This window comes from Vespa crabro, chromosome 7 (assembly GCF_910589235.1).
Source record: "Vespa crabro chromosome 7, iyVesCrab1.2, whole genome shotgun sequence".
NCBI classification, from domain to species: Eukaryota; Metazoa; Arthropoda; class Insecta; order Hymenoptera; family Vespidae; genus Vespa; species Vespa crabro.
The window spans coordinates 474,887-499,118 of record NC_060961.1 but is presented as its reverse complement, the minus strand read 5'-3'; the positions used below and the strand labels follow the sequence as shown (position 1 = coordinate 499,118).

The 24,232-nt window shown below is 47.7% G+C and overlaps 2 protein-coding genes across 4 annotated transcripts in view; one reads left to right on the top strand and one right to left on the bottom strand.

Moving 5' to 3' along the window:
- Positions 1–24,232, bottom strand: part of LOC124425681 (protein Wnt-6-like) — a 66,198-nt gene that overhangs the window by 7,657 nt on the left and 34,309 nt on the right. The window contains exons 1-2 of one of the 3 annotated variants that reach the window (XM_046966355.1): positions 14,270–22,970; positions 4,871–5,091 (exon numbers count right to left, since the gene is read on the bottom strand). In XM_046966355.1, coding sequence (XP_046822311.1) covers positions 4,871–5,091; positions 14,270–14,334 — 286 coding nt within the window. In that variant the 5' untranslated portion in view covers positions 14,335–22,970. Of the gene's footprint in view, positions 1–4,870; positions 5,092–5,180; positions 5,273–14,269; positions 22,971–24,232 lie in introns of those variants that run through there. The other 2 variants (XM_046966354.1, XM_046966356.1) reach the window with 2 other exon arrangements.
- LOC124425679 (protein Wnt-10b) overlaps positions 1–24,232 on the top strand; it is a 46,296-nt gene that overhangs the window by 4,039 nt on the left and 18,025 nt on the right. The window contains exon 2 of the mRNA XM_046966350.1: positions 13,500–13,682. The gene's annotated coding sequence lies outside the window, so the exon portion shown is untranslated. The remainder of the gene's footprint in view (positions 1–13,499; positions 13,683–24,232) is intronic.

Here is a 24,232-nt window from a genome sequence, read left to right as displayed (position 1 = left end):
TAGCGCCGTGGCGCTAAATCCGCCTTAGCCTTTCATTATCGTCCTCCGCATTCTCTCTACCGGATGGAAGAGTAAAACGTGGAAATCGTCGAGCCGTTTTGTTCGATACGTTGTAACGCGATATAGTCCTTTCGAAGCAAATTCCTTGGGAGCGAAAATTTTTTCGGCGAAATCGAAGAGAGAGAGAGAGAGAGAGAGAGAGAGAGAGAGAGAGAGAGAGAGAGAGAGAGAGAAAAGAAAAAATAAGAGGAAAAAGGAGTGGTCGTGTATCGTACGTTATAGAATTTACTGGAAGATTTTTGGTGATGATACCGGGGAACCTGTGAGATATTCGGAGCTACGTGTTTACGAACCACCCGTGCCGGCGAGCCTACTGCCAAATAATTAGCCTCGATTTAATGGCGATTCCATTTAGTTCAGCGCTCCCGCTTACCGGTCCTATTACCGATAAACACGCTTCTTCTGGGGGATCGTCCTCCTCGACGGTTAGGCGCGGGCGTATATCGCCGACCGGACCACCGCCATCGAGCCAAACCGACCTCTAAACCGTTCTCTTTATTCCCACAAGCGAAATATTCTCCTACCATCTCTCGTTCTTTAATACTTTTACTTTGCCGATTTTCCTCGTAATATTTCCTACTCGTTAAAAAGCGCATTGCGTCGCAATTTCGTGTGCGGAGATTCTTCTCTCGAAAGAAGTCGCATGTAGGTATGTATCTTTCGAAAGTGAACGGTCGGAAGGAGCAGAGCTCGATTATATCGATGCGCCAAGGTGAGCATCCTCGTTAGAGTTGAGAAACATTTAAGAAAAAAGATGGAAGATTCCTGGCTCGAGCGAATCCTCATTCGGTTATCTACGTAAACGGAAGAAGAGAGAAGCTAATTATCGTTGAACTTTCATCTCTCGATTCTCTTTTTCTTCTCTTTTATAAAACTAAGATCTCGATTATCGTTTTCAACCAGGAAATCGTCGATACGCACTGGATTTTACGAGCCCAACAAAACTTTAAGTTTTAGTAGAGGGTGAGAGAATTTTTGAAAGATACTCGGTATCGGTCCATTCCATTGAAATACAAAGAGACAAAGACCAGGAGAGGGAGAGAAAGAGAGAGAGAGAGAGAGAGAGAGAGAGAGAGAGAGTGAGACGAAGAGCGTGACGACAGCAACGATAAATTCCTTCCTCCTTTCCTTTCTCTTGGTAGTCCTTTCCACTGAGTTTTTGACGCCCGTGTTCGTCTTATCGCGACACGCGGCACCCCTCAATTAAGAGGTGCTGCTCGTCCACGAATGTTATACCAGTTTTCAGTACCGTCTTCGTCCGGACCACACAGCAGGAGCTACCTGAGAGACTCTGACCTATCGGGCCAGATCGCGCCCATAAAAATTAAACGTCGCCAGATAAATAAACGTCAATCGGGAATTAAGATAGGCGCCGCCGCTAGCGGGTGCTTCTCCATCGCTGCTTTTTCTACGATCCACCCGTTAGGAATGCTCTCTCTCTCTCTCTCTCTCTCTCTCTCTCTCTCTCTCTCTCTGTCCAAACGAATAGATAACGCGACATCGAGCTTTAATATATAGCCCGAATTTTGGGCTATGGGAAAAGGACACCCTACGTCCGGATATCTTTCTCCTTCGACGCAGCAGCTTCTTCTTCTTCTTCTTCTTCTTCTACCTGCCAACGCGAGTAATTAATTCGTCGATACGTTTAATCGTTTCAAGCCTTTCGGCTTGAAGCTTAAAGCACCAATTTAAGATCGAAGATACGTTGGATATGGTTATCCTTTGAAAATTCTGATACTTAAATATTTAAAAGATATCGCGCGCTTGTATCGATCTAGAGACTATAGATACGTTTGTATAACATAGGTATCTGAATAAGTAGCCACGTACGACGTACGTTATCGAATAGGTATTCATCGTAATGAGAAAGGTTAGGTACGAAGGTCGAAAAGAGTGCGAGGATAAAATTTATGTGCTTTTAAGGGCCGTTCGAGAGAGGAGCGGATGGAGAAAAGGATAAACGTTTATGTCTCTTTTCCGACGTGTCCCGAGCGGACTAACGGTTAGCTCCAGTGGCGAGACACCATTTGTTCCGTGAATAGCGTTCGAGAGAGAGAGAGAGAGAGAGAGAGAGAGAGAGACCGGACGACTCGAAAGGGACCTACATAGATATATGTACATATATATATATATATATATATATATATATATATATATGTGTATATATATATTTCCTCTCGAGATTCCTACGGTGAGCTGTCCTCGCCTTGTCTCCTTTTTGTGGTTTCTATATCCGCTACTATGGCCTGGTAGACGATTGTTGTTCGACACGACAAGCATTAACGCTTTGAACGATTTTCGAAAAGTCAAATTGCGTACCCGATACTTACGTACCATCGCCATCTACTTCTTTCGAGTACAAACTTTTACGACGAGAACGACGCTTGAGAGATAGCACGCGTGTGGTATAAAAAGATTCGAAACTAAAATAATTTATGCGGCTTTAGGTTTAAGCGGTCGTAAATGGAAGGCTAATATACACATTAGAGGGAAAGTTGCAAATTATTTCGAGAGCACGATATAGGTTCGCCGGAGGAGCCAAGACCCGTCACGGAGAACTTTACGATTTTCCAATGAAGCATATAATCGGACTTTGTCGTCTTTACGGCGTGGCGAGCGTCTTTATGGGGTGAGGCAAGGTCGTAAGCGAAGGGTAAAACGCAAATTAGTTTCTCCGGCCGTCTGTGGTCGGTCGGTGCTTCGAGTTCGTTCCTTCGATTCGAATTAAAATTTGCCTTATATTCGAGATCGTTATGCGCAATGAACGATAATCCGATATGGCGGTGATCGAAGCCAACGATCGAAGCCGGCGATCGTAATGAATCTATTCGCCTACTATTCGATTAATAATAATCGTTTATTCTCCTTTTTTCTCGATTTACCAAAGCTTATACACTTTTCTAACATCGACTTTATTAGAACAACAATAATAACATTGAGTCACGATCCTACTTCCCATCCTCCTATTATCCAATTAACGTAGTTCGCCTCGTAACCGCTTGCTCGGCAGATCGTTACTTCTATAATTTAAATTACGTTTAACTCGAAGCCGACAACTAGAAATTTCCACGCGCGATCGAGGCTTAAGCGAGGCTAAATTAATTCGAATCGTTCCATATTACCTACGTACACGGTTCGCATAATAATGCGCGAACAGGTTTAGAACCTAGGAGAAGATCTTTCCTTTGATCCTTATTCGGAGATATACAGGTATACTAGGATTCCATACATGCGCACACGCGCTCTCAGGCACACACGCACACATGTATAGAAGATGAAATAAATAAAAATAATAAATATGAAAACGTCGTAAGATCGTCGTAGGGAAGGAGGGGTATGTACTTGTCCGGATACATCTCAATCGGGATCCCTCGTCATCGTCGCTCGAATGCCGATCCACGGGCCGGGGATAGTCGCTCTTAATTCGATCATCGATCGTCCGGCAACGTGAATTCCACGCGCTCGCACATGGCCGCACCAATACCTCGATAGAACGGGAGGCGCGTCCCAAATAATAATGATAATAATGGATAGGGAAGCTCGTTCCTCTATACTTTCGAGTATCTCGAATTCAAGATATATCGATAGAGATCGATAGAGATCGTCGAGGCTCGATCTATAAGTCGGGACGCGACCGTTGTCCGCTGAAGCGAAGAGAGAAGGGAGCTCGACTCGGTTCCCTCGACTGGCGACCGGCGACCGGCGACTGGCGAACGGTGCACAACGAACGGCGGCCTTCTCGATCGTCGTTGGCAGTCAGGGCCTTTAATTAAGGGAACATATTGCCACTAATATCCGACGGACAGTGTCAATCTGTCAGGCTACCAAAAAGGCAACGATCTTGATAGCGGGTACCTAGGAGAGCGGCACGGCCTATCGAACACGCTGTCTTCGATTTAGTTGTTCCGCCAGATCACCCGGAATTAATACATTCGACGGTTAACTGAACGAGCGAGCGAGCAGGAATGGAAAGAGAGAGAGAGAGAGAGAGAGAGAGAGAGAGAGAGAGAGAGAGAGAGAGAGAGAGAGAGACGACTCCTCCAGACAGCCGTACCATGAAGAGTATCTGTCGAGCTTATCGACGTCTTTTCTCTCTCTCTCTCTCTCTCTCTCTCTCTCTCTCTGATAGACGTTGCGTATTTATCTTTCTTCTTAAATATTACCTTCGCTCGAACGAATAACACTTACTTTATATCCGATATCGTTTCCCGTCATAACATTATTACGTCTTCTCGCTAGATATCGAGATCGAGTAATTACGACTGTATTCTACGTTCCAAGGAAGAGGGAAGCAATAAAAACGTAAGATCGTAAAGTAAACAAAAAGATGGAAGAGAAGAAAGAAAGAAAGAAAAAAAGGAAAAAAAGAAAATTTCTATCGAGCGGAGGAGACCGTGTCGAAACTTAAACGGACATAATCGCGAGTGACGAGGAGCGCAAGGTCGTGGGTCCGCGGTAGAAAGGGTTCCTCGGTGGCCCTTCGGAGACCCTTTGGGGCCCAACCGCTTTCAGGAGCGAAAAAGGTGGGCGCGCACGACAATGCACACACACTGCCGGCAGATTACAGGGCGCTTCTCCTCTTCGACATTGCCCGAACCGGATGTCGATTATACACTCGCCCTTCTCCAAGCCGATTCGTTACGATTAAATGCCGCTTCTACTACGGGCACACACCTCCCAAAGCACCTCTCTTATCCTCGAGTTTGATCGACGAACGTGCCGCTATTGCTTACGAATTAATCTCGTATCGTCCTTCCCAAATTAATCCAAAATACTCAAATCCGTAATAACCATTACTTTATCGCCTTACCGCGTAAAAGAATTTTTCTCAGAGATCGCCGTATCGTCGTACAATTCCATCTGCGATTTCTAAACTGGTGTTGACATTCTCTCGTACCGACTTGAACGCCTTTTGCGATCTCCTTCAATAAGGACGGCTCCTTTCGGCAAATGTCGGCGAGCTTTCCTTTCAATCTTCTCGTTTTCTTGCAAACTAACATCGGATCCATCACCATCTGACTTCCTACCGTCCTGAAAGTAAAGAAGATATTTTTTTCAACGAGTTATTTCTTTCGACCGAGGACGAATCATTCCGAGAACATACGAGCCGTAACTCTTACGTTAGAATGATCGTAATCGTTTGTTTATAGTTTGGTAACCCGCGATACGACGGTTCACGGACTTTGAATGTAAACATTCGGCTCGGTTGAAAAACGACGTGACCGTCCTCGGATTATTTACTCTTATATATCTTCGAAACGTTTATCGATAAGGATCGATGGTAAGAGCAAAGCTTTTTCATCTCCTTCTTATTAATAGGAAAACAAAAATTCTAGAATTCGTGGCTAACGCGGAAGAGAGTCCTCGGTGAAGAGTGATTTTCCTCGAACAATAATTTTCCACCCTGTCCCGACTGAATTCGTAGGAACGTACACAATGTTTGCGCATAGTCGCGATTACATTGACAAATCGCGATCGAAATTATAAATGCATTCCGCAAGAGGAGAAATAAGGAAGATAAAGTGAAGAGAACGAGAGATGAACGATATATATTTTCGAAAGGAGCTACGAACGTTGAAAGACGCGAAGAGAGTTTGCGCTATTTGTTCGGCTGGTGAGCGGCAGAGAGAGAGAGAGAGAGAGACGAAAGATGCCGAGAGTCGGAATAATTTACGGAAGCCACAAATCCCTCGACGTGACATTCGCTAAGTTGCCGGTTATTTAGCCTGGCCATATCTTTCCTGCCCGATGAAGAAAAAGATAGAGTTACGCGCTCGAGATTAAGCTTCGAAATCTTCTCGTTCTCTCTCTCTCTCTCTCTCTCTTGGAAAATTCAAAGAATTTATCAAGGGCCGGGCGCAAACGCAAGATTTCGAGGTTCTTGCCGATGAGAGTCCGATGATGGTTCTTAGATCGAAAAGTAGTCGGAAAAAGTAGAAAAGTAATTAACGACCGGCGATGACCGTGGGTACCGCGACGCTTTCTCGTTTCGTTCCTAAAGACGCGAAGAACTCGCGTTGGCAAAAAAAGCGAAGCAAGAAGGAAGATTCTTCGAGACGACACGATCGTTGAAGGATCATTGCGTATAATTTTGATCTTCTCGGAGAAAACGCGAAAGTCTCGCCGGTAAACGAGCATTCCTATCGCTCGTAATTTCTTCTCCGTCTCCGGAGAATTCTTTCCGATCTCAAACGACAAAGTCCCTTTGCTGTTCTACGTCGACACCGTTAACGATCGCGAGAGCCGAAGCAAACGCGCGAGCGAATCGCGAAGAGAGAAGACGACGGGGGAAAAAGAAATGAATGCCGGACGACGATTACCAAGGTGAACGATCGGGCGGACACTCGAATCGACTCGAAGACGAACGGTACGACGACATTACGATGATTAAAAATTAGCGCGAGCAATTACTACGGGGTATTTATTACGGGCAATGTAACGACTAGAATCTGGAGTTGTGGGGGGGGCCGGGGGAATACGGGGATTACGGGGGAACGATAGCGTTATGAAGAAGAAGAAGAAGAAGAAGAAGAAGAAAAATAGAAGAGTATTTAAAGTGAAACTCGAAAAAGAGAGAAAGATTGTGAGGTGGAAAGGAGGATAAGAGAAAGAAAGAAAGAAGGAAAGAAAAAAGGAAAAGAGAAGAAGAAGAAGAAGAGAAGAAATAATGCTCCTCTTTGGAAAAGAGAAGATAGAGAGAAGAGACGTTCTCGAAGTCGACCTTCGTTACGAAACGTTAATTAAGATCATTAGTTCTGCGTCGGTAGGATGCCGGGTCGCGTACACGACGGACTCTCGGGAATGCAACGACCTTAATGGCAATAATTCCGTTAAGGACGGTTGCTCGCTCGTGTTCGCGTTGCGGCACGGCTCGTCTCGAGGTCGCTCCCGAGATATCGAGAGCCCTACGAGTACGTACCAGAGGAGGAAGAAGGAGACGACGACGACAACGACGACGACGACGACGACGACGACGCCGACGACGAAGCAGAAGCAGAAGAAGAAGAAGAAGAAGAAGAAGAAGAAGAGAAGGAGGAGGAGGAGGAGGAAGAAGAAGAAGAAGAAGTAGAAGGAACGCCAAGCAGAGTCGAGCCGAGTCGCGTAAATGCGACGTGAGAGAAGGGGCCGAGTGACATCGTCATTTGGGAGGAGGATTCCTATCGCGAGCAACGACCATAACCATGAGCGCAAGAACGTCGAATAGCATTCGCGCGACTAGGAAAACGGCAAAATTTTCCACTCTCGAGATCTTTCTCGACTCATCGATATTTCCGGCGGTGATCTAGCGACTCGGCTGCTCGCGCTCGCGCTTTCTTAGAATCGTCTATGCGGACTATTTCGCGCCGAGCATCAATCTGCCTAGGAATAGGAATCCAGCAGTATCGTACTCGACGGCCGCTAGAACGATGCCAAGAACGAGACGAGAGGGGTCTCTCTCCCTCTCTCTACCTTCCCCCCTATCCCATAATCAAGCGAAAGCTCTTTGCGATCCAGGCGATTCGGGATTCGAGTAAACGCGAAGGAAACGGTTTGGCGCTTTAACCGAGTAGTGGCTAACATCCCTTTCACGGAGGGATAATAAAATGACGACGTTATCGCAAACACGTCGCGTTTGACGACCATCCTGGTTATGTCAGCGCTTCTCCACGCGCGTACTATTAATAAACGCGAGGAAAGCTTTAATGGGACTGAAAAGTGTCTGGACGAGTTGCCTACTCCGCGCATACAGAACGTGCGCGACTCTCCCTATGAAATCGATTAGGCCGTTTACGATTCGCTTTTACGACCGTGAGACTCTTAAGATCCTACCGGTAAACGTTTTCCAAGTTTCACGCTTGAGTCGAAACATTTTACCTCTTCCTTGAAATTCGACTTTCATTTCCCTCGATAAAGCTATCAAAATTTATCCATCGACTTGGACGAACACTTGTGTATCTTTAAACCAGCGCCAGAAGGCACCTCTTCCGAGAACGTAGGCGATGCTCGCTCGTTCGAAACTTCTTCGATATCTAAACGAACGACAATCGAGTATGATATTACTCGATCGTCTCTCGCGTTATAATTCCCTCCTTCGAAAGAGGAGGAAGGAAAGGAATGGATAAAAAAAGAATGTAGAGTGGTAGTAGGTGATGGAGAAGAAGAAGAAGAAGAAGAAGAAGGAGAATAAGAGCGAGCTCTCGTCTTTGCGTCGTGGACGGTGGAGGCAAGAAAAGGAACTCGGGGATGGATACGTCGTCGTCGCGAACGAAAAGCGTGGAGAGGCCGGTTAGGGCGGCCGACTTATTTATTGCCTCATTAGACGCACTCACTTTGCTCGAAGGCAGCTCCACGCTGTCTGCTCGGATAGACAGTGACGAGAGCAGCGTAGCTGCTGCCGCTGCTGCTACTCGCTCGCTAGCTCGGCGTGTGTGCTCTCGATGAACACGAGAGAGGAGAGGACAGCCGGGACGACGGCCAGAGGAAGAGAGTAGAGAGGAGAAAAAAAAGAAAGAAGGATCCGTTGCGCCTGCTCTTCGGTTCGGCCGAAAGGATGTGCACTTTTCTCTCTTTCTCTCTCTCTCTCTCTCTCTCCCCCTCTCTCTCTCTCTCTCTCTCTCTCCCTCTCTGGCCCTTTCGCTCCTTCCGCGGCTGGAAAGAGGGAAGAGTCGTTTGGTCCAGCGAAATTCTTCGAATATCTCCCGCCGCAACGAACGAGACTCTCGAGGATAAGAAGAAACGACGACGGAAGTCGGGAACCTTGCGATCAAGGACGCTGGATCGGAGTATTCACCTCCGCCTTTCTTTCGTTCATCTTAAAGCTTTTTTCTCCCCGATTAAAGGGCAAACGTACGATGAACGTTTACCACCCACCGACATAACGAGTAGCCAACGATGACGAAAGGTAAACGAATAAGAAGAACTCGAGGCACCTTCGTTTTGGCACTGCCACTTTACGACGATGGATCTTCCTCGTGTGCCCTCAGCTCTTCTTTTTTTCGTCGGCGACGGCGGCGGCGTCGCCGTCGCCGCCGCCGCCGCCGCCGTCGCCGTCGGAAGCAACAAGAGAATGATTTAGATTAAGCGCACGTATTTAGCAACCAAGAACTGTTGTGACTTTGGACTTCCTCTCACTCCGGGACTATACTCGACTTTCTCGTATTTTCTCTTTTCGTCGAGAGGAAAGAATCGAAAATGCCGAGCGGTGCAGCATTCGTTACGTATAAAACGCTCGGTCGTTCGTTCACGGAATGTCAGTAGAAGGTAGAAAGAACGAAAGAGAAAGAGTGAGAGAGAGAGAGAGAGGCGTAAAAACGCGAGTGCGACAAGAGGAGGGTGAGGTGAGGCGGGAATGTCTCGAACAAATTGGTGGCAAGGGTCAGGCCACGGCAGGCCCGCCCGGCTCGCTCCTTGGTTTCTTTCGGAATCTCGAGGAATCCCTTTTTCTTCTTCTTCTTCTTCCTCCTCCTTCTCTTCTCGTACTTCTTCTCGTACTTCTTCTTCTCGTCGGACTCGACTCGCGAAAACTCGAAATCGCTTCTACGCTCTAAGGAGAACGGAACGTCGTTCTTACGAGAAACGACGATCCGGCGTAGCGAGCGGCAAAGCGCTCGGCCATAAATCCTTCCGCTTATTTCGAGCGCACACGAGAGACGGGTAGGTACTCGACGGCGACCGATGAAAAAGAGGGACCAGAGAGGGATGGATGAAAATCTCTTCATCGAGCGTGTTTTCTCGTACCAGCCGAACAATTATTCCTGGCACGTAACGATAATGAAACCGATAATTGGAAGGAGCTCGATAAAATTAGGATAATCCACGATAGAAGTGGAGTTCTTAAAATTCCATACATAGCAGGTGTACGATACACGCGCCGTCGAAACAATTTTAAATTCTTCTCTCTCTCTCTCTCTCTCTCTCATCCCTCATGCTCCAAACATTCCACGAAAATCGATGGTCCTATCGAGCGAGCCCGCCTAAAACCAGGATGTTCTACACTATGACCGGAGTGGTACACTTTTGCGATATTTCTCGCGGTACTCGTTGGCAAAGAAAATCGAGACGAGAACCAAGACGAGGGAAGAGATTTCTTCGTTAGCGAGAGAGAGAGAGAGAGAGAGAGAGAGAGAGAGCAATGAAGGGCCGAAAGCAGAAAATTGAAAAAAAGCATCGAGCACTAACTCACGCCTCGCATAAAGTCGCATTAGTACCGTACCATTGGCGCGGCAAAACCGTGACCGATTGGTCACCCCGAGGGGGTTAACTCCCGGTAAATCATTCGTAGCCATTGTGGTGGCTCGTGAGAGAACGAGAGGAAAAGAATGGCCGAAAAAAGAAAGAGCACGGAGAAAGTCAAGTGCTAGAGCGCACGAGGTAAGGAATAAAAGTTAAAAGAACGCGAAAGGTAAGGAGCTCGTAGGCGATACTCGGTATCGCGTAGAAAGGAGACGGCACGAGATGGAACGCTTCGACGCTCATTATTGCGGAAAGCGTAAAGGATTGGGATTTGAGGAGAATCTCGTTCGTTACTCTCTCTTTCTCTCTCTCTCTCTCTCTCTCTCTCTCTCTCGACTAGGAGCAGAGAAGAGCGAGAAAACGATATATTTATGGAGCGGCGAAGGGAGTAGACGACGTGACCGTGAACGATCGAGGGTTCGTGCACTATATTTAATATGACACGCGAGAAGAGAAAAGTCTTTCTTACGAAAATCGATCGTCCAAAGAAGAGAAAGAGAAAGAGAAAAAGGAGGAGGAGGAGGAGGAGGTGGAGGAGGAAGGCTCGTCGTTCTCTCTTTACGATCGCGCGCGCATCAACTCGCGAAAGAAAGAGTACGATGCGCAGGTGAGAGGGTATAAAAAAAGAAAGAGAGAGAGAGAGAGAGAGAGAGAGAGAGAGAGAGAGAAGGGGGAGCATCGAGTTGTCCAACCAGCGAGAACGTAGTCGCGGACTGCCCACCGCGGCTCATTGGCCGACTTGTCGAGTGCGAGCTCGACCGAACGCTATCGCTTTATCGCTCGTCGACAACCGAATCTCGGCTATTACGATTCTTCGTCGTTCCTTTTGTCTTTCGAAGAAAAGAGAAAGTAAGTGTATCCGTGAGACGATACCAAAGGCCAATCGAAAGAGAGCCACGAGATTCGAGCTTGAAAGTTTGTTCCCGTCTTCTAAAGAGAAGAGTCTGGAACTTTGAAATGAATTCTTTATAAACAACGTTTGGGAAGAATCGAAGCCACTTTAAAGATCGCTCCCAGTAGACCGACTATGCTCTTTCTCTCTCTCTCTCTCTCTCTCTTTCTTATTCTCGTCTAAGAGAGCTAAACGCCGTAAAATCGAGGCAAGAAAAACGCTGCGAGTGGACGAGAAGAGAGCGAGAGGCGGAGGAGGAGGACTTGAAAGGAAGGCAAGGAAGAAACGTGGAACGAAGCTCGTGTATTCCCAGTCCTCCGTGTCCTCGCGTTTCTCCGGATACCACCGAGCAAGCGAGCGAGCGAAAGAGAGAGAGAGAGAGAGAGAGCGGGGGGAGGGGGAGGTAGAGAGAGAGAAAGAGAAACGTACGGGCAAGGGCAGAAAGAAAGGGAAAGAGAGAAGGAATATCCGCGAAGTCGAGAGGAAGAAAGAGAAGAGAAACCTGCCGACTTACAAATTATACGCGCTCAACGAGATTTACGGGTGACGCTTTGAGCGAGACCATTGTCCATCCTCGCTCACTTCTTTGCCTCTTTACTCCTCCACTCTTGGCCGTCTTTGTCCACGCGAGGGGATCCTTCGTTCCCGAACGTCTTTCTACGCTTTCGTCCCTCTTGTCCTTTCGAACGCGCTAGCGAGTGAACGAGATAGAGTGAGAGAGAGAGAGAGAGAGAGAGAGAGAGAGAGAGAGAGAGAGAAAGGGGGTAGTATTCGTCGCGAAAAAAGCGGAGAATGCCGATCGACGAAAGAGAATCCGGTTCCGATCGGAGTAATCGGGCCCTCGCGTCCCGCGGTTCTCGTGAGAAGGACGTTACTTGCGACTCGATGACGGACGATCTACGATTTACGATCTCGACGTCTTGCCCCTTCTCTCCCGAGTCCTCGACGAGTGTGCCCGTCGAGTGCAAAAATTGACAAAACTCTCGGGAAGGCAAATACGATCGTGAAAATCTTAGGAACCTTCCGACGTACCTTCCGACGGATCTTTCAAGCGTACGCGTACGAGAAAATACGCCTTAGAGATAGGCTTTGAGCGTCGTAACGTGAAAGAAAATTCCCCGGGCGACCGTTAAATACCTGTTATCAAAACAAACGGTCGACCTCCTAATATATTTATCAAACAAGCACCGGCGACGGAGACGGCTGCGACGGCGAGGAGCACATTGCGACGAGTGAAACAGGTAAGCGAAGCGGGCTCGGTTAACGAGGTGCGGCTGTACAACACATCGACGAAGCGCAGAAATCCCCTTTAAATCGTAAACCAATATTTGAGGGGCCTTTAAAGGCCCCTCGAAGTACCTTTCGCCCTTTACGAGCGCGACGCGCGACGAACCTACTCAAGGTCGCGTACCTTCCTTTCGTACTCGAAAGATCTCGATCCTCCTGCTTCTTCTTCCTGCGAACATTCTTTCCCATTACTTTACGACGTAAACTATTAATCAAAAATTAGCAGGAACGTTCGAATGAACTTTTCGAGAGAGGAAGAAAGGGGACTCACCACGGACGTGGGGGCCGTGAGACAGAAGATGACAATTCATCTCCGCATGCTGAAATCTCTCTCTCTCTCCCTCTCTCTCTCTCTCTCTCTCTCTCTCTCTCCCTCCCGGGTGGCAATTACGCGATAAGGTTCTATCGTCGTGTAAACATTTACATACCAAAGTGGAGTACACAGCGTCTACTCCGAGCTACCGAGTAATTTAACGTTTCCCAACGTACGACTCTCTCTTTCTCTCTTTCCATCACGCGAGAACGGCGTAGAACGCGATACGCCTTTCTTTAATGTTTTTTTCCCCATTTGCCCCATTTGCGAATGACATACCTTTGCTAAATAAAGAAGAAGAATTTGCAGCGAAAAGGAACGAGTAATCTACCAAAGTATGTTGATAAATCACCTTAATGAATAATTCATTGGCGAAGGCGTAAATCTTTGACGTTCCGATGGAAGCGAACCGCGACCAACGACCACGAATAAATATCTACTTTCGATCGTCTCACGGTCGTAGATCTCGTTGATACGCGCAATCGAGAAAGGATTTACTGCCCCGTTAATCGTTTTACACGAGCGTAATGCGTCGGTAATTGATAAGCCAGATGTCACGCTTGAAAACTCGAGCATTTAGCAATGCGCCGTTGCTAAAGGCGATCATCTTTCACGTTATTACATCGTAAATAGAATTTTATAATCGAGATAGGAGTAGGCCCTTTCACGAGTTCGTTTCACGAGTTTGTGAGTTGGGTTTGATTATTGGGATTTGACGGGCCGTATTTTTCGTAGGGAAAATTCGTCGAGGTAGAACAATTTGACGGAAGAAAGGAGAGAAAGTAAATCGCATAAGAGGGAGCAGCAGCAGAGGGAGCGAAGCAAGATCGAGAAAAGATAAGGGTCTACGAGAGCGAGATTCCAGTCAAAACTCGTCGCATCGCGCCTAGCTCTTGTGTCTGTCGTTAAGTCGTCAAGGTTAGTGGCCACTTAAAGGAAGGAAAAGAAGAGTTTCCCTACTTTTTTTCTTTCTTTCTTTCTTTCTTTCTTTCTTTTTTCTTCTTTTTCTCTTTTTTTCTTTCTTCTTTCTCCTCTCTTTTTTCTCTTCTTTGTTTTTTCTCTTTTTCTTTTTTTTTTTTTTTTTGTTCTTTTTTCTTCTTTATACCTAACTCTCCGTGTAAAGCGTAGGAAACGCTACCAGATACCAAGCCCGTAACACACACGAGCGTTGTTTGTTTGAACCCTCCTTTTTATGGTCGTCACGTGTCGCGGCGCTAAGGACACTCTTGGTACTGTTTTACACCTTTAGCTCTTTATCTCTCGCCTTTCGAACGTCACGGATGTCAACGCGAACGCTTTCCTTATGGATAACGGTTTGACAATGAAACGCGATAACCCCGTTTATCAAAGAGTACTCCTCTTAAGCGACTTTAACGTCGTCGTTAGAGCTTCTTCGATACTCGACGGGAACCAGAGAGACGCGCGAGCCTCTCTTGGAGGATTGTTTTTCTTTTTTTTTTTTTTTTTCTTTATCTTTATCCCAGAAAAGAAACGGAAGGACTTACCAAAACGATCCGGTGGTAATCGGGGTGACGAGGAGGAGGCAGATCACCAGGAGAACGGGGCGCATCTCCGTCCCCTCTGGCCCTCTTTTCAAACTCCTTGGGTTCTTTGGCGGGCACCAATTCCCTTCGAAGGAATAGCGAGCACCTTTCACCGTCGAACGCGATCTCGAACACTCCTCGGCGAACTTTCCAATTCTATTTGTGACTTTTTCTTTTTTTCTTCATACGACGACGAAAGCTCTCGAGTTGAAATCAGCAAGTCGCTTCGATGCTCTTTTCTCTGACTTCGCGGGCGAAAAGAAGTATAGAAAGGACGGAAAGACTACTAAGTCGAGAGAGACGGAAAAGGACGAAAGCTTCATGACGGGATCCCCCTCTCTTTTCGTTTATCCCCGCGAACGAAACGATCCGTCTCCGTTCGGAAGACGCGGATCTTCCGGATCGCGAGAAGGATCGATTCGCGCGATTCGGAGAACGATCCGGAAGAAGTTGGACTTCCGGTCTCGTGGAAGTCACTTGCCCTCTCTCCTCCCGTATCCCCACCCTACTCGAGGAAGGACTCGTTTCTCTTCCTTCGCACCCTCCCTCTGCGTCGTGCTCTCTCTCTCTCTCTCTCTCTCTCTCTCTCTCTCTCGCTCTGTTTCTCTCTCTCTGTTTCTGGCTCTCCCAAAGACACCGGCCACCACCGCGAAGAGCGCGAGAAGAGGCAGGCAGTCGTAGTAAAACGGATCGTAATAAAACGGTCTTTTCTTCCGGCGGGGACAAAAACGCGTCGCGTTCCTGCCAGAACTACGTCACCACGATCTTTGAGTGTTGCCTTACCCCCACCAACCGAGTTCTGGGGAGTAGAGAAGAGTTGCCCCCACCATTCGTCCAACTTCTTCCTCCTCCTCCTCCTCTTCCTTCTTCTTTCTCCTCCGCTTCTTCTTCCTAGCCTTCTTCCCCAGAAGACACGCCGCCACCATCTCGCCACGGCCACCATCGTCACGACGACGCAGAAGAAGAAGAACAGTGCGGAAGAAGAGAGGCAACGAAACCGATCGTACGTTTGGATTTTTTTCGAAAACGCGATCGAGAGTAAGAGAGAATCCGCCACTTTTCGAAATAAAATTTATAAAGAATCGAAAGAAAAATCGGGCAAAAGGATGGAACGGGTCAGATACGACGGCACGTGCATCGTACGTGTTCTTACGGAGATGGAAAGACGCATTTACCGCTGGAAGGAGAGAGGGAAAAAAGAACGAGCGAGAGGGAGAGGGGGAGGGAGAGGGAGAGGGAGGGGGAGAGAGAGAGAGAGAGAGAGAGGAGCGCGCGATCGCTCTCGGTGCGAGACTGTTCCGAGCTACGAAGAAGAGAGAGGCAGGTGAGCGCCGCGCGGCGGCGTCGAGCCGCAACCGAATCACGTACCGTACCACGGCGCACCGCACACGATCTCTTCCCCTCTCGACGACATCAGCCCAATGTCCTTTTTTCGAAAATAGAAAAGATTCTGCGATAGCCAAAATCTAACTGACGGAAAAAGTAGGCCGATTACTCGTCAGACTCATTTCCCCTTTCAATCGAAGAAAATCCATCTATCTTTTTTAAATTCATCATCGGGCGGCTACGAAGAAAATAGAAAATGACAACGGTAATAAGCGGTCGTGGTAAAAGTGGTGGTATATATGATTATAAGCGTACATAAAGAAAAAGAAGCGATAATAGCGACGATGAAAGAGAATAAGGAATAAGAGATATGTTTCGTCGAGAGTCGTCCTGGCTAGGGAGGTTCCAGCGGGGGGGCCGCATTAAAGCTCATTTAGCAGCGGGTTCCTTTCTTCGGGCGCCCCCCGAGAGAGAGAGAGAGAGAGAGAGAGAGAGAGAGAGAGAGAGAGAGAGAGGAAACCTCGACCGACCGTACCGCGGGATCGCGGCGAAGCTCTCGATCTCTTTCTCGATTCCGCGAGACGTAGGAGAAATTTAGCGGTAAGAGGGATGACGAGGTATACGACAGGGATACCATGGACGAATCGTATTGCCGACTCGCGACCGACAGAAACACGGAATAGCCAGTAATTTATGGGTGAGACTAATTACCGGGGAATGCAGCTCCTCCGACTCTTCTCCGTTCCCTGGTCCGAGAGAGTTTGCCAGACCAGTTTTCAGAGACGAGGAGATGGAACTATTCCAAGCCCACTACACCATTCTTTCCGAGATCCCTAAGCCCTCTTTTTCTCTCCTCTCCTCTCCTCTCCCACATACTTTTTAAAGTTTCTCTCCGTGACTTTTTCCTTAACGCGCGTTTACTCTCATCCGTTACTCTCGTCTAGTTCGTGCTAGGAATTTCGAATTGCGACCTATCCAACGAGAATCGGTCATCGCGAGAAGGAAGAGAGATAATGGAAGGAGGAAGAAAGCGGGCGTGTTCCCACGCGGCGTCCCACAGACGGAATGGGAAGGGTGTTGGAACAATACCCGACATCGACGTCCCTCATTTCGACATTAGCCTGAGCAAGCAATTTCGAGCGAGCTCGATGGATCTGCTACCTCGATTCTTCTTCGTTAAATGCCATTATACGTTTCACTCGAACACCCGGTCGCCGCATGAGTCGTGAATTCCTGAGAACCTGCTCGAACCTGCAGCAGCCACCGCCGCCGCGGCCTTCTTCGCTCCTCCTACTATCCGAACCTACGCGCTTCGGACAGACTCGACGACGCAACAACGCGCGGTGTGCTATCGACTTTGCTCGTCTCCGCGAAATAGCGCGATGATATGCCGCGCCTTGGGTCTTTCTCGCTCGCTCGCTCGCTCCCTCCCTCCCTCTCGAATCTCCTTGACCCTGCGCCGCTACGAATCCACGGAGGAACGCCGTAGAGGAACGGTGAGGTTGGGGGAGGGGTCCGTGCGGACGAACGGTCGAACAGAAAGAAGGGGGGACGGCGCTTTTTGCGAGGGATCTCGCGAGGCAAGGCCGTCGTCTCGCGAAGCGAAGCGCGGCCTGCAACTCGTGACCGAGTAGCCGAAAATCCTGCCGGTTGGGACCGAGGCCGTGTCATCGGTCCCACGACGAAGAAAGAACGACGCTCCTCCAAGATGGAGCCCTTTTTCTACCGGGCCTTTCGTCTTGACGTTTCCTCGATTTATTACGCCTCCTCTCGTCATCCACCTTACGATATACTCGAGGAATTTTGCATTCGTCTATCGTCGATGTTGTAAACGGACGATGCATTCCATCGAAAGAGGCTATCTCGGAGGAGCCAACCGGCCAGAGACATCGGAGACAGAAACTCGTTCGAGACGTCAAACTTTTTGTCCCGCCGAAAAAGATCTCGTCCGATCGTCTCGAAAATACCTAAATTGAGAGTCTCTCTCGGAGGTTTCGAACTTTGTTCGGGGAATAAGCGAAAGAAGAAGGATGGGCATAGGTAACGGTGCTCTTAACCGTAGCGAATATCGAAATACGGTGGTGCAATTTTCACGGATGGTCGAGAAAACAGCGAGGACTATCGTCTATTTCTCCCCAATTATCCGAAGGCGATGCTCCTCTCCGGAGGTTTCGAAATTACGGAGGCAACGTCGTTAATTCGACGGGAGATACCGATCGGTCTAAGCGACGACGCTCTACGGCAATACGGGCAGAAGCTTGCCTGCCGTTTCTACGGTTAATAAGCGCGGCAAATCCGAACCGATCCCGAACCTCTCTCTCTCTCTCTCTCTCTCGAACATTCGCAATTTTGCTTTTGCGATCAAAGTGAGTAAACGGATGCCCGAGTAAACGCGCCGTTGCAATTACACGCCAGTTACGAGCTGGCCTTAAGACGATTCACACGGCGGCGCATTCTCTTTCTTTCTTCCTCCGTTCGTTCGTTCGTTCGTTCGTTCGTTCGTTCGTTCGTTCGTTCGTTCGTTCGTTCGCTCGCTCGCTCGCTCGCTCGCTACGCGTCTGATGCACTCGTCTTTCTCTAGCGAGTTTCCACAATGGTAATTACGAGACAGTACGCTCGTAAATTTCACGTAGGCTAAACGTAGGTACACCGCGCGCGCGCGCGCGCTGCGTGGCTACTTTCTATTTCCCATAAGATCCAACCATATAGGAGACGTCGATATGTTTCGCCATACCAACGGATCGAGAATCGAAGAAAAGGGTAAGGAGGCTAACCGGCCGAGCCGATCGAGTTAGACCCCTCGCGTTCTCCACTTGTCGTCCTCGGCGCGTCGTCGCCGTTTCTCCTCTCTTTCTCGATTATTACTGCCACGATTCCCGATCTTACAGGATCTTGCATAAGTGCGAGCCCATGCGTGTCTCTCGAGCAGCAGCGTTTGGACTCGCCTTCGTGAAATGAAACGGTGCAGCAGATTACGACAGGGAGATCCCGAACGAGAAGAATGTTTCCCGTGGATAAATAACGGCCTTTCGCGTTACGTCGTCTCTATCAACTTTTTCCATCGATCAAGATACGTTCCTTTTTGCATCGACCTGTACCAAGTACGCTTTAAGTTTCTCCTCTACGTATTATTGCGTCTCTCTGTCGTCCCGTCGCCCCTTCGTCCTTTTTTTCGAGACAGAAGAAGGAACGGTACACGATCGCGACTTTACGTCGACGCTACGACCGGACTGCGTCGTTGTTGTCGTTGTTGTCGAGAAACGGCCGGATTCCGTCGTGGTTCATAAAGTTCACACAGCTTTTAGCGAGATGGATCGTCTTAGGAGCGGCGAACGATGTTAACGAAAGGGGAAAGGTGACCGTGCGCTCGGAATACGTCGTGAAAAGGACGAAAGGACAAGCCGAGTATGGTGCATTATGCGAGTTAGCATTGCACCGTGCCGACTTTACGACGACTTCCACGTTCTCCGGCGACTCCGCCGATATGGAGAACGTACACGCGTGATATTACAATGGGAATGGAGAAAACGAAACGAGAGGGTCGTGCTTGTAAATAGCGCTATTATCCTACGGCACGGTTCGTGAGCGAGAAAAATGGAGAAAATACGAGTACTCGATATCCTCTAGAAATGTATCGAATAATTCGAAACGTTAACAACTGTCGAGAGCGAAGCTATTAATTTCTCCTTTTTTTCTTTTTTCCTCTCTTCGCTAACCTCTCGTAATATTGTGCGAGAGAAAGCACAATAAAGATATAGTCGCGATAGTAAAGTCAAGTAGCTCTATTCGAGTAGTTCGATTATCGCTCGTTCTTTTTCTTTTTTGTTTTTTTTGTTTTTTTTTTCTTTTTTTTTCTTTCTTTTAAATCGATCAATTGATTCGGTCAAAGTTACGTAGAGAAGCGTGCTCGAGAGGAACGGAGGTGGAGGCAGAGGTAGCACCAAGTCGAGGCAGAGAGGTAGATTCGAAAGGAGTACGGTGGCGCGGTACCACGGTATAATAACAGACCGCCACGGGCCGGGCTAGCTGATGACTTCATTGAACTCGGCTGCTGCCCCAGGCTTCGTGAGCCCGGGTACCGAAGCCCGGGACCTCCCTGAAACCGCCTCAAATTATAACGCCGCCCTGGACTCAGACCCGCTTCTGATGGGCTCGAGAAAAGAAGACGAAATCTCTGCCTTTTCATTTTTAACGATTTTAGCGATTTTAGCAAACGCCTTTCTTCTCTCTCTCTCTCTCTCTCTCTCTCTCTCTCTCCCTCTCTCTCTCTCTCTCTTGCTCTTCCTCTTCTTCTACTTCTTCTTTGTCTACTTCGTCTTTTCACGTTTGGTAATTCGGAACTTATAGATCGACGATAAGACTAAGTGCGTAGACAAGATCGTATAACGACTAGAACGATTGGAATCGAAAAAATGTCACAACCAACGGCCGGGATTTACGATAAAAATAATAATAATAAAAAAAAAAAAAAAAAAAAGGTCCTGAGAAAGGTATCTCGGTCGAAGCCAAGAGTCTACGTAACGTAGAAAACGAGCTAAGGTAGTCGGTCATATCGTTGAAAATTCCTAAAGCTATTGCCGGTATGGCATTAGTGGCGATAACAAAACCGATAAGGATACGCGTTTGGGGACGAGGAGAAGGAAAGGGCGGGCCGATCGCGGTGTACTATGCGGAAGTAACGATTAGGACCGTAAAGCGATTGGAACTCCGAAGAAAAGGTGAGTAAACACAGGCAGGTTCTTTCTTCGCGACAGGTTGAAAGCCGATGGTTTCTCGACGAACGGAAAGATAAGCTTGCCAAGATACCTTATGTGCGCCTCTAATTTCTATATTATTAAAATGCCTATATACATAGGATATATGCGTATGGGCGTGTACTATCCCAATCTCGGCGATGATGGCAGCAATACTGGCCGACCGACCGACCGACCGACCGACCGACCGATCGACCAACCGACCAACCGACCAACCAACCGACCAACCGACCAACCAACCGACCGACCAAATATCTTTTACAATCGGTTCCCAGCAAGCAATTAGATCCAAAGTTGTTAATCCGTTTATCGGCCGTGTCTCGGCGTAACGCGATGCGCATCGACCTTTTCTTCCGGAACCTATAAAGTCTGTCGAGGCCGTCTTGCGAGGGCCGAACGCGATCAAAGAGAAAGCGTAGACCGCGCTAATTAAGATAAAATAACGTTTTAAACCAGTTTTATACTAACTTTTAAAAGAACTTACGTTCGACTCCCTCTTTGCGTTGATACGTCAAATTAAGAAACGTTAATAAAAGAGTTTAATATATCTACGCAAAACTTTAAGCGATAAGTATTTATTCGAGAATACGAACAGACTTATTTCGAGGGGCCGTTCTCGTTTAGAAGGAAAATATTCGCAAGAAAAAGAAGAGAAAAGAAGGAAAGAAAGAAAAAAAAAAAAGTACCTTGCGCCGACTAAAAGGGACTAGATCTTTTCGATCCGTGAGAGCTCTAAACATTTGTAATCTCACGTAATACCTTTCGCAAACAAAAATAAAATTATTTTATTACTCGACATAATCCATCCGTAATCTCGGTGGCGACGAAAGAATGACGAAAAAGAGGACAGAAAAAAAGGGTCTTCGAAAAGACGAAGAGAGAGCGAGAGAGAGAGGGAACTACGTTCGGGTTTCGAAAGGAAAAGGGCAAACAATTAAATGCCAACGCAAACGTCGTAACGACCGCGCTTATTCGCGTTAGGTAAAACGAGCCGCGTGGACCGCGAGAAGGGTCGCGAGAGGGCCCACCGGAGTGGCCCCCATTACTCTCCTAAACGATTCTTTCTTTTCCTTTTCAAACATCCCCGGTAGAAAAATTTGAGAGAATCTAAATTGGCTTCGTTCGTTCTACGATATTTTTGATACTCTGTCTAAAAAAGTACAAAGCCAAAGGGAAGAGAAAAAAGGATAGCGTATTTCGAAGGTATCGTATATTATGGGGACTAATAACCTTATTTTACGGTGTAAAGAAGTCGTCGATAGGAGGAAGAGGGATCTCTTACTCGAAGGAGAAGAGAGGAGAAGAAAGACGAGGTTTGCTCTTTCCGTCTCGCCTCGAAGGTTCTCCCGGTACGATGGTGCGGTGCACTGCGGTGTGGTGCGGTGCGGTGCTGTGCAGCATGGCACGGCATTCGTGTGGATATTAGGGCGATTGTCGTGCCTGATTCGATACGGTCTTGAAATAAGGCCCCCGCGGCCTGGCACCGTCAGACGGGGCCGCCTCGTACAAAGCCGAGTAACAGGATCCACCCTCCGACTCTTCCACGCGAGAGCAGCCTCGGCATCGCCTCTCATGCCCTCTCCTTTCTTATTGCTCATTCTTTCTCCTCTCTTCTCAAAAACATATCGGTAATCTAGCGTAAATAATAATGCGAAAACTCGTTTTCTCCGCGAGACTCGATAGAAATTTCAAGAAACTTTCAGTTGGTAGATACTTGGATACATGAGAGAAAATCTAAGAGGATTTAAGATTAAATCGATCGATCGATCGATCGATCGATCGAGAGAGAGAGAGAGAGAGAGGTTTTCGAAGGATGGCTACAATTCTTTCCGCGATTCGAGAACCTTGCTCGGAGGTCCGTTCCTATTCCGTCTTTCTCTTTTCCTTCTTTCTCTTCTCTCTACGTGTATATCGACGTTCCTCGTCTTACCTCTCACTCTTTCTCTCTCTCTCTCTCTCTCTCTCTCTCTCTCTCTGTCTCTCTCTCTCTCTCTTTCTCTTTCTCTCGCCGTCTGAGGTCTGTATCATCCTCCGGGCCGGTGTACCGGTCGGCATCGTGTGAAGTCCGGCTAAGCCATTATATCCCCCTTGGCCGCCTTCGAGGTGTATATACCGCATCCACAGGCATCTTCAGGCACCGAGAAGAGGTTAGAGGAAGCTCCTATCCCTCTGCCTCGTCTCTCCTCCTCCTCCTCTTCTTCTCCTTCTTCTTCCTCTTCTTCTTCTTCTTCTTCTTCTTCTTTTTCTTCCTCTTCTTTTGCCCCTCGAGGACTCGCTGGAATACGCGAGAAGAGAAAGAAACGAAGGAAGAGAAAGAGAAAGAGAAAGAGAAAGAGAGAGAGAGAGAGAGAGAGAAAAGTGCGTGCTGCATCGCGTAGTCGAGGTGTCGGAGCCCGCATTAAGGGGGCGGTACGCCTCGAAGGGGCCCCGAATTATGACGTCACGGACCGCACACGTCGCGATCAGGTGAGCCGAATACAAAATGGATTGTTAATTACGAAGCCGCTCGGCGTTCGCCACGCACCTCGCCATGCCGCTCACCACTACTGTCATCCATCCTCTTTCGAATCTATACTCCTCTTTTTCAGCAAATTTTTCATCCCACTTCGAACGACTCGAGAACATATTGTAAAAAAGCTTTCACAAAGTAGCTACATAAGTAGGTATAGGTATACATATATATATATATATATATATATATATATACACACACACGCGCGCGCGCGCGTTACTAGGTAGGTATAGGTATATTCGAATCTGAGCTAATTTAAGAGTCCTCGATCGACATAGTTCGCCAAAAGATAGGACCAAGAGGAAGGTGTATGTAAACGAAATCGACGACGAATTCCACGAGTTCCACGAGCCACTAAAAACACTCATCACCGGCAATTCAATTTATTGCCACGATCGTAAAGACATCGGGTTTTACGCGATGCCGAATATATATAAGCTCCAGGCACGGGGGATCCAAGTGGTAGGGGATCGAGGAACAAGAGCGAGACGAGAGGATAGAAAGAGAAGAAAAAGGATGAAGATACTTTGGTTAGGAGGAAGGAAAAGTAGGGAGAAAGGAGTCATCAAATTCATTAGATCCACTCTCACGGTTGAACATTAACGAACTCGAACGTTTGCTCGGTAGGCCGTGCCATTCCGTCGAACGGCAGAATCATTCGCTCGATTATGAGATAATGCTACCCTAAAAAGAAGAAAAACGGAGGCTGCTCGCGCGTCCAGAGGAAGAAGATGAAAGGAAGAAAAGGATAGTTGTTCGATAGGATCATCCTCGAGATATTTCGAGGAGATCGTGAGCGCGCGAGTAGGCGAGAGAGAGAGAGAGAGAGCAGGGGGGGGGAGAGGGGAGAGAGAATGGATTTAGAGGGCGGACATCTCGTAGAATGAAAGAAAAAAAGAAAAAAAAAGAGGATGAGTGAGAGAGAGAGAGAGAGATAGGGATTGAAAGAGAGGCCGAAAAAAAGTGGCAGGATGCTAGCATACGGGGATTAGTTTCATTCACGAAATCCTTTATCTGAACAAAATCTTAGGAAAATTGGTTCCCACAGGATAGGAAACAATGAGAAACATCTTTTACGACTCCTTACCCCATAGGTGGCCGTTGTTGCATTGTAAGCTTTAAGGTTGCATTACACGGTGCATTGGATCGGGTTCACACGGAAAACGCTTTGTCATAAGTACTCCTCGTCTCTTCTTTCCATCGAAGGCCGAGCCTTGAATTCGAGTCTTAAGAACAAAATGAAATCGAGAAATCGTGTAAAAATCCATCTCCCCGATACGAAATAATTTATCGATCTAAAGGGCATCAGGAAGATTATTCGATCGATAGGAA